Below are 16,052 nucleotides of genomic sequence, written 5' to 3'. Positions count from 1 at the left end.
GGCCAGTTAATTAGAAGTGATAAGGTTAGAATAAATCAGACAAATATGAAAGAGAATTACTTCAAATTAGCATAGAAAAGCAAGAGTAGTTCGAAACTAGATTACATTGTTTTCCTAGAATAAAGAAAATTTAGTTCATGCTAAAAATTAAATTCAATATAAACGAATTCACCATAATTTTCAGTTGAATGTAAAAAAAATCGAAACTCCCCGTCATTCCCAACAACCTCGAATTTTTACTCTGTGCATTGGTGTCCACTCACATGTGCAGATGGGTCGCATCTCTTTTGTCTCTGATTTCAAGCTTCTCACCTTTTTCTCTTCTTTCCAATATCATTTCTTTTTTTTCAAATTCTTTTTTTTAAAACATTAATGGTAGTAGGTAGAGTGAAGTCACGAGCTGTGATCGGATTTTAAGATTTTGCCATTGAGCCTTTCTTTTTCTTTTTCTTTTTCTTTTTCTTTTTCCTTCCTTCACGCGTCAACTTCCGTCGTCGCATCTTAAGGATTTTTCGTTCCACTTCTTTTCAACATCGTATGTTTTTCATTTTTAATTTCAACTTGATCTTTATCCTCAAAATAGCTTTAATAACCAGCCTTCATATTTTGATAAATCTTCATTTAAATGAGAGACCCTAGACAATAGGCTTCTAAAATTTGGATCTTTCTTTTCTTTAAATCTGAAATAAATTTTAAACGAAGACAATAAAGCCTAAAATTAATAAAAATAAATAAAATTGGACTAAAACTTAAATTTAAGAAGTGATATAATATAGGAAATTATGCAAGTCATCACTTTCCAAAAGCTGAAGCAGCATTTAACCAATCCACCACTCTTGAGGCAACCTATAGAAGGAAATACACTCTATACGTATCTGCCGGTATCCCCCCACACTATTTCAACCATCCTTGTAAAGGAAGAAGGGGCGGCGCAACTGGCCATGTACTACACAAATCGCGCCCTAAGTAGAGCAGAAGTCAGATAGCCAATGTTTTCCTTTCTTTCTCTTGGGAAAAATACTAATTATACTAAAAAAATTTACTTCTCCATGTGTCAGCGATTAATATACTAAAAATTATGGAATCTGGAAATTAAATTGAGAAATTAAATTTTGTACATAAAATTATAAATACATGTCGTACTAATCTTCCTTAATAGGCTAACAATTCAAAAATATATTAATAACAACAATAATTTAGCCAGCTTTATTATTTGGAAAATGATACTATGTCACTTGAGTTTGTCCCTTCAATTTGACCACTCATATATTTTATTTTTTATTTTTAGTTTTTTATTTTGCTTAATGGTCAAGGAATTGATTATTAATATATTGATATTTTTTAAAAAATGTTTAAAAATGTTTAAAAAATATTTAAAAGAAAAAAAAAATACAATTTGTACTAGCGACATGCCCAACAGTCAAACCTAGGCGACATAGTAGTAACACCCTTATTATTTGTAGAGAAATAATTTATACAAATTTCAAATAGATAAATCCAGCACAAGCTTTTGTAAAAAAATTGACTCCACCTTAGATATATATATAAACCATTCTTTTTTAGTAGGATCTAAATCTTTATACCACATATTAATATGTAATTTGTCATTTTTATTATTTTATTTAAATAAATAAATATTAATATATAAATATATATATTTAAATAAAATAATAAAAATAATAAATTATATATTAATACGTAAATATATATATTTAAATAAAATAATAAAAATAATAAATTACATATTAATACGTAATGGAAAAATAATAAATAGTATTTCCCATTTTGTAAAGACCTGCGCAGAACTGTGTACCCTGAATTACTCTTATTTATGCCACGTCATCGGACCGCCTTCGTGACCAAAACGCCGAGGCTTTTAAGATCGCCCATCACCCACCCCTCTCTATCTCTGCCTGTGAAAAAACTAGAAAGTGCAAAATGGGAAGCGAGAGGAAGTCGAAGGAGAAGAACATAAAGAAAAGAAACTCGGTTTCTTCAGGCTCAGAAGGTACTTTAAAAAATTTCCTTGCACGGTCCTTTTCCATTTGTTTTTCCTCCATTTTTTCAATATTTTCTACCCTGTTAATTGCCGAGGAAGCCGGAGAAATCCCAAAAGATAAATAGATTTTTTTCTTTAGTTTTGTTCTGCTGTCCTGGGTTATGTTTCTCTTCTGTTTTCCTACACTTCCTCACCAGCAAACTAGAGTATTAGGTTGGATTTTTTTTTCTTTGTTTGTTTTTGGGATTTTGTTGTAAATTTCATTTGTTGCTCGTGAAAGTGCAGATGAGCAGAACAGCAAGAGGCGGAGGACAGGAGAAGATGGCGAGAGGAGGGACAGAAAGAGTGATAAGAAGGAGAAGCTCAAGGTGAAAAAATATCATGACCACACCAAGCGCCATTCTGACAAAGGTTTTAAACTTTATTTCATAAATATTGTTTTTATTTCAAAATCTAGGATGAGCAGAATTTCTCTAGTCAGTATGGTTTTTAATAAGGTGCGTTTATAATTAGAATGTTTAGCAGTGCCCGTAATAATGCCATTTGAACTGTTAGGTTAAAACTAAGACTATTGGGTACTTTTGCATATATTTACTCATCAATTGAAAAGCTACCCATTACATGAAATCAAAGGTCTTAGTAGAGGTGGACCAAAGCCACTGAATTAAAGGTTTTTTGTTTTGGCTTTTTCTCTGAAATTCGAATGAGTTGTAAATAATTGCAGTCCAACTTAATTAATCAATCTGTGGGTTTCTTTTTTCTCGGCATGACAGGCATGGGTAAACTCTGTGGGTCTTTTGGCCTAGAAAATCTCCTATAATCAATTGATCTGATTTCTTTGTTTTTTTCCACAATGGAAAAGAAATTGGTGGAGCTATATGTGAGACCTAGGCAAGTTTTCTAGGCTATAAGATCATGTTGTGCAAAAGACAAACTAGAAATGATATTTACTATTGTAAACCCCCTTATAAATATGATGAAGCTCAGCATGATACTTGACAATTGCCTCTACTTGCCAGTGCACGAATAGATATGGCAGGCGAAGCGCGAAGGGGATGGATATCTGTGTGGTTGAAAGAGTTGGTCTTGGAAACCGAAGTATTGATATGAATAATAGAGCTTCAGTAGTGGTAGTAGCTTCAAAGAAATTGGTAGTGTATGTCTTGAATAGGAAATCATTCAAAATGTATGAACTCAACCAAGTGCAGGCAGTAATGGCTGTGTGATGACCAGGAATAAGCAGACCAAGAACTTTATTATTAATATCTAATTAAGCCATGTACTACTGTTCATTCTCCGCGCAAGTCAAAAAGCATGTGAGACTGTTTGTTTGGCAATGCAAGTATTTTGAGGTATTCTCAGATATTTTCAAATATTTCCTTCCCAAACATCACTCAAATGCAAAATACTTTTCAATTTCAAATCTTCAACTTTTTCATCTAATCATTACTTAATTAGTGCAACTTTCCCAAGCTCCCAAAAAAAATATAAAAAACAATTCAACTTTTTCAAATTTCAAAACAAAAATAATGTTAAAAATTATATTTAAACAATTTTTTAACTTTATAATACTTTTATTCAACGTTTTTCTCTTTCCTTTCACAAAACTCAATAAAACATTTTAATTCAAACCATTTCACTACTATTCACAGATATAATGAGATATTCTAAGTATCCAAACGGGAGCTAAGTGTTGCGTAGGGCTTGCCTTGCCCTTAGCCAAATTAGTCTTTTTTGTTTTTTATAAGTGATAAATATTATTGATATGAATGAAATAGGTATAATCCATGTACATAGGAAGTATACAGAAGAACACCTAAATACATTTTAAGAGCGATAAATTAAAGACAAGAAATCATGAATATTGTCCCCATTTAGTACTATAGCAGAAGACCAAAGTAGTAAAGTGTGGAGAAAAAAATTCTTCAGGTCTGCCATTGTGCGTTCCTTATCTTCAAATCAATGCGCATTCATTTTCGACCAAATACACCACATGATACAGAACGGGATCATCTTTCACGCTGCTACCACTTGATGACAGCCTTGCATTTTCCTCCAACAACCCAACAAATCCACCACCCTCAAAGGCATAACCCAAGCAACATCAACATTTGAAAGATCTCATCCCATAACACCCTTGTTATCTCACAATGCAGTAAGAGGTGATCCACAGATTCTCCATTCTTTTTACACATATTACACCAATCCATCACCACACATCTCCTTTTCCTTAGACTGTCCGTGGTCAAGATCTTCCCAAGAGCGGTATTCCATACAAAAAAGGCTACTTTAGAAGGCACACGAGACTTCCAAATATTCTTCCAAGGGAATGGAGTATGATCTTGTATTGACAAAATTTTATAGTATGCCTTAACTGTACATTTCTTGTGATTATTAGACCTCCACTTCAATCTATCACACTGTGCCATAGGAGTCCCCATAGAGTATAGTAGGGTGAAAAAATCTGATAAAATAGATAATTCTCAATCGTGAAAATCCCTATTAAAAAGAATATTCCACTGATGAGAACCATGAGAAAATAGCCGCATATTCGCCACTGAAGCCTCCCTATTAGCTGCAATACAATAGAGAACCGGAAAAGCCATTTCCAATGCGTGATCTCCACACTACACGTCCTGCCAAAAACTGATTCAATTGCCCTCTCCGGCTACAAAGCGAATTTGATTTTCAAAGCATGGCCACCTCTTCCTTATAAACTTCCATAAACCCACATCATACCCCCCCTCTCACTTCGTTGGAGCACCAACCACCCCAAGCAGCTCCATATCTAGCATCGATAATTTCCTTCCACAATGATCCTCCCTCCGTATGATATCTCCATAGTCATTTCCCCAATAAAACTTTATTAAAAGTTCTCAAGTTATACACTTCCAACCCCCCATACACAACTGGAGCACATACTATCTTCCATCTAACCAGATGGAATCTCTCCTCCCCCATGCCCCCCATAAGAACTCCCTAAAAAGTTTCTCAATCATGTTCACCACCCATGCAGGCATATGAAACAAAGATAAAAAAATGTGGGGAGGTTAGTAAGGGTGCTCTTAATAAGGGTGAGACGACCGCCTTTCGATAAATACACCATTTTCCAATCAGTCAACATTTTCTCTATCTTCTCCACCACTTCATCCCATATAGCTCTAGCCTTAAAAGTTGGTCTCAACAGAAGGCCCAGATATTTCATTGGCAAAGAGGACACTTTACAATCCAAAATGCTGGCTAAACTGAGGATATTTGAGACCACACTCACCGGAACCATCTCGAACTTACCAAGATTCACCTTGAGCCCCAACACTGCTTCAAAGCAAAGTAACAGTGCTCGTAGAGTTTGGATCTGGCTATTATTTGCTTCACAAAAGAGTAAAGTATCATCTGCAAATAAAAAGTGTGAGATGATAATAGGGCCACCAGTGCTATTACCCCCTTGGAAACCAGATAAGAAACCTCCACCAACAGCGGCCTACATCATCCGGCTAAGAGTCTCCATAACTATAACAAACAAAAGAGGAGATAGAGGATCTCCTTGCCGCAAACCCTGGGATCTATAAAAAAAACCACCAAGTGTACAATTACCTAGAACTGAGAACCAGGCGGTAGAAATACAATGACGCATCCAGGCAATCCACCTATCACCAAAGCCAAACATCCCAAGCAGGTATAAGAGGAATTCTTAATTCACATGATCAATAGGCCTTCTCCATGTCAAGCTTGCAAAGAATACCTGAACCTCCCTCCTGCAATCTATAGTCAGCAATGAACGTCGCATTAAGGGATTTTTCAAACTTTTGAAAAGAGTGAAATTTACTAAAGACCTACATAACATCACCTTTCACGATGTCCCAACAAGTTTGAAAGAAACCCATTGAAAAACCATCCTGGCCCCGCGCTTTATCCTTAGCCATACTAGAGATGACCATGTAGATCTCATCTTCATCAAAAGGTCTCTCCAAAACACTCACACTCTGAGAGTCAATTGCCTCAAAGGACAAGGCATCAAGTTTCGGCCTCCAACAAGCCAGTTCTATGAGAAGGGTCTCATAATAATGCACAATATGGTTTTCTAGATTGGGAGGAGAAGATAGCACCTGAGTACTTTAATGTAGCGACTCAATAGCGTTACTGCACTGATGTGAATTAGCCACTTTGTGAAAGTACTTCATACACTTATCACCTTCTTTCAACCAAAGGGGCTTAGATTTTTTACGCCATGAAGTCTCCTGCGACAATAAAACCCACATTAGTAACACTCCACCTGAGGCTCCCAAAGAGGCCAAGTAAGATCAACCCACATAAGCTCTGCACAATTCTTCTATCAATGAATCGCAGCTTTGTTTCTTGAAAACACACCACATCACCCTTCCACATCCGCAATAATGATTTGATACGGAGGCGTTTATTGCGATCTTTAAGCCCCCGCACATTCCTAGATATAATCTTAGGCTTCATGTAAACATAGATTGCCCCTCCCTTTCAATCTATACCTTCTGCCACTCCCTTCCTTCACATCATAATTGATGAAACAAGTTAGCCTTTTAAGTTCCTTATCCCGCTTTGTGGCTAACTTCGAATGGCTATCTTCAATTGCCACGAGAAGGGCCTTAAATTGTTCTTCGTAGCCTCCACAAGAGACCCCAATAACAACTTGTATCTCCTCCACCTTCTTGAAAACCCAAGTTGAGGAACAACTCCCATAGTTTGGACTGGGAGGGAGTGTACACAAAGGGGTTAGAACAGCCCCCTCTCCACCAGTACAATCATTATCAAACAGAGCCAATTGTAGATCCGAAACTGGATCTGAGCCACAAGCTAATTCAAATTCACCTCTGGGTGCCATAAAAGTTTCAGAGAGCCTTTTGAGAGTGTTGCAATCCCCCAGCTTGTTCCCATCAAAACCACCCATCTCTAGGGGTGGAGTGCATATCAGAGACCCCAAGATCAAAAGACCACGCTTCGGCGTTTCTGACGGCACAAAAGAGACAACGGAGCCTCCGACCACCTCGCACGACTATTTCTGTGCAAACTCTGGCGACAAAATGAAGCTCTCGACACTTTGTAGGCTCAGATCAGTTTCACTGAACTCTGTCGGCGCACATTCCGACACCCCAAAACTTGCTAGCGAACCCACCACCATCGACATCAACCCCTAACACATCATTGGCGGTGGGGGTTGAGGGCCACTCGACGACGATGGGATATTGCGCTCGAAGGCCTGCATCTCCAAGCTGTCTTCGCAGCCTAGGCCTAAGGGATAGGATGGGCCTGTTGCTCCACACATAAATGTGGTTGGGCCTGCGTGATAGGCCGCTGGGCCAGTTTAGGACAGGTCTTAGGCACTTGAGGATCGACTAAGGCCAAGCCCTTACCCTTAGACACATGAAACCCATCGGCTCTTGACCCAGCCTTAGGCACCTGTAACCCAACTTCTTGACCCAGCACATTGCATGGGCCTTCTTCTTGGCCCAAACCCAAATCCCTCTTCATCCTCTCCTCAACGCATCGTTTCAATATCACCATATTAGTCTGCAAAGTACCAACTTGCTTCTCCATTTCAGCCAAGGCATGCAGTAAGGTTGCCATATTTAGCCCCGACACACTCCTGCCATCCCCTTTGCAGTATTGTGCCTTCACCAAAGAAGAAGAATCACCTGCCCTCTCTGCATGTTTTGGAGCTTGAGACAAAGCCTCTCTATAGGTACTTTGCTTCTCCATTTCAGCCAGGGCATGCAGTAAGGTTGCCATATTTAGCGCCGATACACTCTTGCCATCCCCTTTGCAGTATTGTGCCTTCACCAAAGAAGAAGAATCACCTTCCCTCTACATGTTTTGGAGCTTGAGACAAAGCCTCTCTGTACAAAGAGAAAGATTGGTGCCCCTATGATGGAGAAGAAGGCAGTCATGGGCGACTACCTCTATTCCCCCCCCCCCCCCCCCCCCCCCCCAAAAAACGCCAAAACAGAGGAGGTTGCAGAGAGTTCCTTTAGCATATCTCCAAAGTTCCTCCAACCTACCCCCTTCCTCCCTTCTGGTATCACTATCAAACCATGCCGTTTCACTTGGCCAAACTCCAATAAGGAGAAGAATCTCCCATAAGAGTTACGCTGCCTCTGCACCACCAAGACTTGAGACCCACTTCTTTGCGATCTAAGGAAATCGGAAGAACCCCCATAGGCTACACCTTCCTTCACCATGGCAGTGAACCACCCCAAAGATTCTTGGTCAATGGAGATGTGTTTCACAACACGACAATTGCTCTCTGTGATTCTCCACCACCTTTCATTAACCTTCTTAAACTCAAAAAACTTTTGATCAATGATAACATTCCTACTTGACCCCATCACGACGCAACTACTCATAAAGCAATGAAGAAACTGTGCTAAACACCACTGAACTTGACCACGGTTAACAGGAAATTAGCACCATCGAAATGAGACATCGTTTTTTCTCAGATGTATGGAGAGAAAAGGTTAGGGGAGAGAAAAAAATCTTTTCAACATAGTTAGCCAAATCAGTCTCTCTGCTTAATGATCTTCAAGAGCCCCTTTTCCTAATGAGATTTGAGCCGTTGATTGCATGGCCTAATGGTCTTCCTGGCAAGTCATTTAGGATTGATATGATTCTTGTTCTGGAGGCCAAAGCCTGGAATGGATTGGCAAATCTTGCTGTATGGTTGGGATCCTTGAGAGTAACCAACATGTGGCAAGCGAGCCAAAAATATACCTGTTGACAGAAATAACTAAGGCGAATAATTTTTCTTGGTTACTGTGGGTTCAACCTCATAATTTAGAAAGTCTTTCATTGTGTATTATAGTCCATGAATTGTAACCTTTAGATAATTGATTTTTCCACCAATCTTATTATGTTCCACTGAATCATTCGTGTTATGGATGCCTAGAAATAAGAGGGGAGGGGGAGGGGGAGGGGGAGGGGGGGGGAGGGGGGTGGATTTTTCTAGTTGCCTTTTGTCATGATTTATGTATTAATATCTAGTAATTACTGCATCTTTGTCCTTCATGCATAGTATCCGTTTGTGCCAATTATAAAAGTCGTTATGGTTGCTCATTTCTTACACTGTTGGATTAAGGTTCTTCATGGCAAAATTTTATCTTATTGACCTGTTATTGTTGCCTCAGAAAAGAAGTCCAAAGATAAACACAAAAGTAAAAATCACAAAAGTGATCGCCACTTGGTAAGTCCTCTTAGATTCTCATACTCCCTAAGTTTGCACAAATGTTATATATAGAAAAAAATTCCTTATATCACTTGTTACAGTTCTGTTCTCTCTTTGCCACTTAGACCTTCCCATTGTTTAATTGAAAATCATCTACTGTTTGCGAAGATTGTCTGAGATTAATTTGTTTGCCATTCCTGCCGTTATCATGCATCACAAATTTTAGCTGCCAGGATCCAGATAAGGAGCACCTGGTGTTTAGATTATAGAGCAGAGTATGTAACTTGAAAATCGAAGGTTTTGATTACATTCTTATCAAAGGTTTTGAAACAGAAATTCTCTCTTTCTTATTTTGTTTGATTGAGACCATGAGACCATCTTTGACGTAGACTGCATAATATGTAATTTGTTTGCATATTCTTTGATAAGGCTATTGCGGTCTAGATAAGTGAAGTAAGGAATTGCTAGATTATGGGGATTTTTACTGTTTTATCTCTACTAGTGTTGAAAATTTACCAGGTAGTGTATGGTTTTACCGATGTCCAAATTTATCCATTGGCCATGTGTATCTATCCGCTGATGCTAGTAGTGTTTTTATGTTCTTTTTCAGAAGCACGAGGTCCAAGAGCTGAGCAATGATGACTATTTCTCTAAGAATAATGAATTTGCTACCTGGTTGAAAGAAGAGAAAAATGTATTTTTCTCTGAGCTTTCATCTGAGTCTGCACACGAACTGTTCTCGGACTTTGTCAAGGCTTGGAACAAGCAAAAGCTTGAATCCCGTTACTATGAGGGCATTACCAGAGGGCCCCGGACATCCCATCACTGGAAAATCAAAGGGTAGCAAGAAAGTATGGCACTGGCTAATTCCTACTCGTTACATATATTTTTTTTTCTTTGGTTATGGACTTGCAGTGTGCTTAAGAAGAATATTTGTATTTTCGTGATGTATACGATACTTGAAGCCCCCGAGGCTAAGTAGCATAGATATGCAGCGCCTTTCATCTCAGAACACCGAAGCGCAGGCTGATGATATTTAGCATTTGGTTTCGCATCTGCCTTAAATGCAGGAGACTATACTTAGGAGATTGACTTGCTCATGGTTTATCAGAGGCTTAGATTTTTTTTTTTTTTTTTTCCTTTTTTGAAATTAAATGTTATGGTTCTCAGATGTCATTTTTCAGGTGAGGAATGAGCACTGAGTTTAGAGGGAAACATGGGCAAGTACAAACCTGTTGTTATGGTTTGGTCAGCCACAAGTACTGGATGGGATAGATATATAGGCTCAGATAGGTGAAGGTTTTAATAATTTTCCTTTTCAAGTACTTGATCGGAACCCAATTTTAAAGATTTATTTGTTCTTCCATAAAAAAAATAAAAATAAAAATTCGTCACTGAATTTAATGTTTATCCATAAAAATTAAGACCTGTATATGTGTTTTTCATTTTAGTTAATCTTTTTTTATTAAATAGCAATCCAACTGATTTCTTCAAGAATTTTAAACTGAGTCAGTTAGGATTCAGTCAAAAGCTTATAGGTAAGTGAGTTTGGAATGGTAAGTCATGAGAAAAGTTATAATAATCACATAAATTGGCATCACCTTGATTTCTTCGAGGTTTTCGAGCTTTGTCATGGATTAGTGTCACCGCTAATAAATTAGTTTCCCTTGTTCTATATCATGTTTGTACAAAAACAAAACTATTAATACAGCAAGACAATGATTAGATATGAAAGCTCAAAACATCACTCACTTGACTCGAGCTAAATTCTAGATGGATGCTTTGATGATTGGCCTCTTGGCCATCTTTTGTTCTTGTTATTTTAAGAATATGTTTTAGTTCAACTAGGGTCCTAAAGAAACAATTGTATTCAACAAGTCACTTGAGATCGCAACACAATTATGATTAATTATTAAAAGATACAACTTGTATAAGCATGCATAAATTCGAATAACTTCTTATTTATTTATTTTGTATATATCTATATTTACAATGGAATATTTTAAATATTTAAAAATATTAAAGGAAATTATGTTTTTAGTATATACTATGTTACTTGACACCTTATGAATTTAATTATTGATGTGTACATATAAATTTTATAAAGATATTACCAAAAAGTCAAAGTTTGTTTGTCAAAAATTGTAGATGAAATTATAATAATTTATTTTATCTAAATGAAACAAGTCGTGAATAAATTTGAACTCGATTGAATATTAAATGGGTTTTTCATTAACAAAGCATCCAACATGTTGAAAAGCTCGAGTTCAGCTCGTGTTTAAATAAAAATTAAATGAATAATACTTGAGCATTTATTGTTAGAGTAATTTTATATACAACCGTAAAATGTATAAATATCGCATAATTATTTTGAAAAATAGTAGGGTCTACTATTAAAAAAATAATTTTTTTTATGTGAGTCTCATGTTTTTTCACTTTTTTTAAAACGATTACGACGGTTACACAATTCATAATTGTAAATATCTTTTTCTACTATTAACTCAAATTAGGCTCGTTAAGACTCTAAGTTCAACTCATACTTTCTCTTTATTTGTAAAGAAATAGAAGATGTGGTAGTGGGAGGATGTCCTGCTGAAGAAGCAAAATACTCCAACGAGGAAGGACATGATCGATTGATGGAATGAAATACAATTTGAAAAAAAAAATCATGTTATTATTCTTATTCTTATTATTAAACCGTTATATTGATTACTATTGTCTTGAAAGTTATTTTTAAATAATAAAAATGTGTAGAGCCTCAGCTGCTCATCTATACATAACCATGTCGCTTGACAACAGGCATCGAAAAAACAGTTTTTTGTCTTTTGTTCTTTTCTCCCTTTGTCATTCCCGAGTCTCAACGACCAACACCAGAGCTGGCTAGGTGCTGTAGAAAACTCTCTCCAGCTCTCACACTCCCCACAATCATCTCTCCACCCTCTTTTCCTCCCCTAAATCACTTCAAGACTGTACACATTTCTTTCCCATGCATAGGAGAGCCCGCAAAGCATGGCGTTCCATTCCTCTCAAACCATCCCAACCCCAAAATCTCGAGCTTTGCTCGAAAAGGTTTCTCAGATATTACCGAGGAAATCGTTGGGAGAGCAGTGCATGGACTCTGCATGAAGGGATTAGTGCGTTTGAGTATCTTTCATTCGAACACTTTAATAAATATGTATTCAAAGTTTGGTCATATACGGTGGGCTTGGGACGTGTTCGATCAAATGTCTCACAGAAACGAAGCTTCGTGGAATAACATGATGTCAGGTTTTGTTCGAGTGGGTCTGTACCCAGAAGCTTTTGGATTCTTTCGTGGAATGTGCGTACATGGTGTCGAGCCAAGTGGATTTTTGATTGCTAGCTTGGTAACGGCGTGTGAGAGGTCGGATTGTATGTTAGATGAAGGACTTCAAGTCCATGGTTTTGCCGTTAAGATTGGATTGCCGTGTGATGTTTTTGTAGGGACTTCTCTTTTGAATTTTTATTTCACCTATGGGTCTGTTTCTTCCGCTCTGAAGCTCTTTGAGGAGTTGCCTGAGCGGAATGTAGTCACTTGGACTTCGTTGATTGTTGGATTCTCCGATAGCGGAGATTTGGGACAAGCTATAGATATCTATCGGCTTATGAAGCGTGAAGGGGTATGTTGCAATGAGAACACACATGCTGCAGTAATTAGTTCTTGTGGGATGCTTGGAGATGAACTATTGGGTAATCAAGTTCTTGGGGATGTTGTGAAGTCCGGGTTAGAGACTAATGTTTCTGTGGGAAACTCCCTCATATCAATGTTTGGTAGTTTTGGCCACATGGAGGCAGCCTGCCATGTGTTTGATCACATGGATGAACATGACACGATATCATGGAACTCAGTGATTGCTGCAAATACACGTAATGGACTTTTTGGCGAATCATTAAGATATTTTTATTGGATGTCTTATGTCCATAACAAGATAGATTCTACAACACTCTCAACTTTGTTAACAGTGTGCGGTTCTGTAGATAATCTTAAGTGGGGCAGAGGTATTCACTGTCTAATTGTAAAAATGGGGCTAGAAACAAATGTTTGTGTATGCAATACTCTTATAAATATGTACTCTGATGCTGGAAGAAGTGAGGATGCAGAGCTGGTATTTCACGCGATGCCAGAAAAGGACTTGATCTCGTGGAACTCCATGATGACATGCTACGTTCAGGATCACAAGTTCCAGTATGCCTTAGAACTTTTTATGGAAATGATTCGGGTGGGAAAAGCAAGAAATCATGTGACTTTTACAAATCTCTTGGCTGCCTGTTCAGATCCTGAATTTCTTGTTGTAGGCAAGAGTGTTCATGCCTTTGTAACCCTTGCTGGCTTGCATGACAGCTCGATTGTTGGCAATGCATTAGTTTCTATGTATGGAAAATCTGGTATGATGGCTGATGCTAAAAAAGTATTCCAAACAATTCGCAATCGAGATGAAGTAACATGGAATGCACTCATAGGTGGTCACTCCGAAAATGCACAACCGGATGAAGCAGTAGAAGCTTTTAGATTCATGAGAGAAGATGGTATACCTGCAAACTACATTACAATTGTGAATGTTCTTGGTGCTTGCTTTACTGCTGATAATCTACTAAAACACGGGATGCCTATCCATGCACATATAGTTCAGACAGGATTCGAATCTGACCTGTACGTGCAGAATTCCCTTATCACAATGTATGCCAAGTGTGGGCATCTGAATTCAAGTAATTACATTTTTTTTCATTTAACTGTTAAGAACTCTATCACGTGGAATTCTATAATTGCTGCAAATGCTCATTATGGCCAAGGGGAAGAGGCTCTTATCCTTATTGCCAAAATGAGACATGCTGGACTAGATTTAGATCAGTTCAGCTTCTCTTTAGCTCTTGCTGCTAGTGCTGATTTGGCTATGCTGGAGGAAGGCCAGCAGCTTCACAGCTTGGCAATTAAACTTGGGTTTGACTCAGATCATTATGTTATAAATACTGCGATGGATATGTATGGAAAATGTGGAGAAATAGACGATGTGCTACGAATACTTCCCCTACCAGGCTACAGGTCACGATTAGCATGGAACATTTTGATATCGGCTTTTGCAAGACATGGATGTTTCCAGAAGGCTAGGGATACTTTTGATGAAATGCTAAAGCTGGGGGTGAAACCTAACCATGTTACCTTTGTCTCTCTTCTATCTGCATGCAGTCATGCGGGTCTTGTAGGTGAGGGTCTTGCGTACTATGCTTCAATGACTAGAGAATTTGGTATCCCAGCAGGAATAGAGCACTGTTCATGCATGATAGACCTTCTTGGGCGATCAGGAAGGCTTGCTGAGGCTGAAAATTTTATCAAAGAGATGCCAGTCCCAGCGAATGATTTGGTATGGCGGAGCATGCTGGCTGCATGTAAAATTCATGGCAATGTGGAGCTTGCAAAGAAAGCTGCCGGACATCTTTTTGAGTTAGCTCCATCAGATGACTCAGCCTATGTTCTTTATTCAAATGTCTGTGCAACTACTGGGAGATGGGAGGACGTAGAGAATGTCAGAAGGCTAATGGGATTTAACAGCATAAAGAAGAAGCCTGCGTGTAGTTGGGTAAAGTTGAAAAATAAGGTGAGTTCTTTCGGAATGGGAGATCAGTCCCATCCAGAGACCAAGCAAATATTCTCCAAGTTGGGAGAGCTTAGGAAGATGATTAAAGAAGCAGGTTATGTTCCTGATATAACCTATTCACTGCATGATATGGATGAAGAACAAAAAGAGCACAATCTTTGGAACCACAGTGAGAGAATTGCCCTAGCATTTGGGTTGATCTATACTCCAGAAGGTTCACCCATCAGGATTTTCAAGAATCTTCGTGTTTGTGGTGATTGCCATTCTTTTTACAAGTTTGTTAGTGGAACTGTTGGGCGGAAAATCACTTTAAGGGATCCATACCGGTTTCACCATTTTAGCGGTGGGAAGTGTTCTTGTTCGGATTATTGGTAATTAAGGCTAGAAATGGAATCTGGGACTTGGGTAGTATATTTTTCTGTTTAGAAAAGCTAATTATTAGCTTAGATTATTGGCTATTAGAAGTACACAGGTAATGACTTCTGGGATGAAAGATGAGTAATGTGGCATCGGGTATAGGTTTGGCAGGAATCCCATAATCTATTTGGATTACCATCCCAATCGATGATTACAGTTATTTTTGTACAACATCTGAATTTATATTCTTGGTTCAATTGGTATTTTTTAATGAAAATTCATATGCTAAATTTTTCAAAACACCCATCTTGCCAATCAACAACTTGAAATGAGCAGAACCTAAAAGGTTTTGTAAAAATATAACTCAGTTGATGCTGAGATGAATTATGAAGCTTTAAATCACACCAACTTGTAACTTTTCACAGGCTAAATGGCAATCGATATCCATATTGCTTCAGTCTTTCATGAAGAGCAAGATCAGCATTAGTATGCAATGCTTCTTTGTTATAACATCCCTTCCCATGGGTCAGAAATTTCATGTACATTCGTAGTGTAATGTCTGGTAGAAAGATTCGATATCATAAAAATACCTTATTGGTTGAATCATAAGCCTTGCTTAGCACAACATGTTTCATAAAATGAAAGCTAAAACATAATAAAGTAACATAAACTAGTCCTACGTAACATCAACACTTATTCAATTGGAGTTTTCTATGGGCACTTGTCTTGTCAAGGTCAAAGTTTAGCTGGCTTAATCCAGTAAGCTTTATGCTCTAGCTCAACTGGAAGATGACAGACCTTACCGAAGATTAGTTTGTATGGAAACATTCTAATGGGAGCCTGAAATGTTGTAAGGTACACCCATAATGCATCATTTTGTCTCAAAAACCAATCC

At 37.9% G+C, this 16,052-nt stretch overlaps 1 protein-coding gene across 1 annotated transcript; it reads left to right on the top strand.

The window, feature by feature from the left end:
- Positions 1-1,820: 1,820 nt before the first annotated feature.
- Positions 1,821-15,414, top strand: LOC121234893 (pentatricopeptide repeat-containing protein At4g14850). The gene is given in 5 exon segments (XM_041131030.1): positions 1,821-2,008; positions 2,285-2,410; positions 9,151-9,206; positions 9,799-10,039; positions 12,063-15,414. Coding segments are annotated over 5 exon segments (3,606 nt in total). The 5' UTR covers positions 1,821-1,938; the 3' UTR covers positions 15,176-15,414.
- The last annotated feature ends 638 nt before the right edge of the window (positions 15,415-16,052 follow it).

This window comes from Juglans microcarpa x Juglans regia, chromosome 6D (genome assembly GCF_004785595.1).
Source record: "Juglans microcarpa x Juglans regia isolate MS1-56 chromosome 6D, Jm3101_v1.0, whole genome shotgun sequence".
In the NCBI taxonomy this organism is placed as follows: domain Eukaryota; kingdom Viridiplantae; phylum Streptophyta; class Magnoliopsida; order Fagales; family Juglandaceae; genus Juglans; species Juglans microcarpa x Juglans regia.
This window is presented reverse-complemented; position numbering and strand designations above follow the sequence as displayed.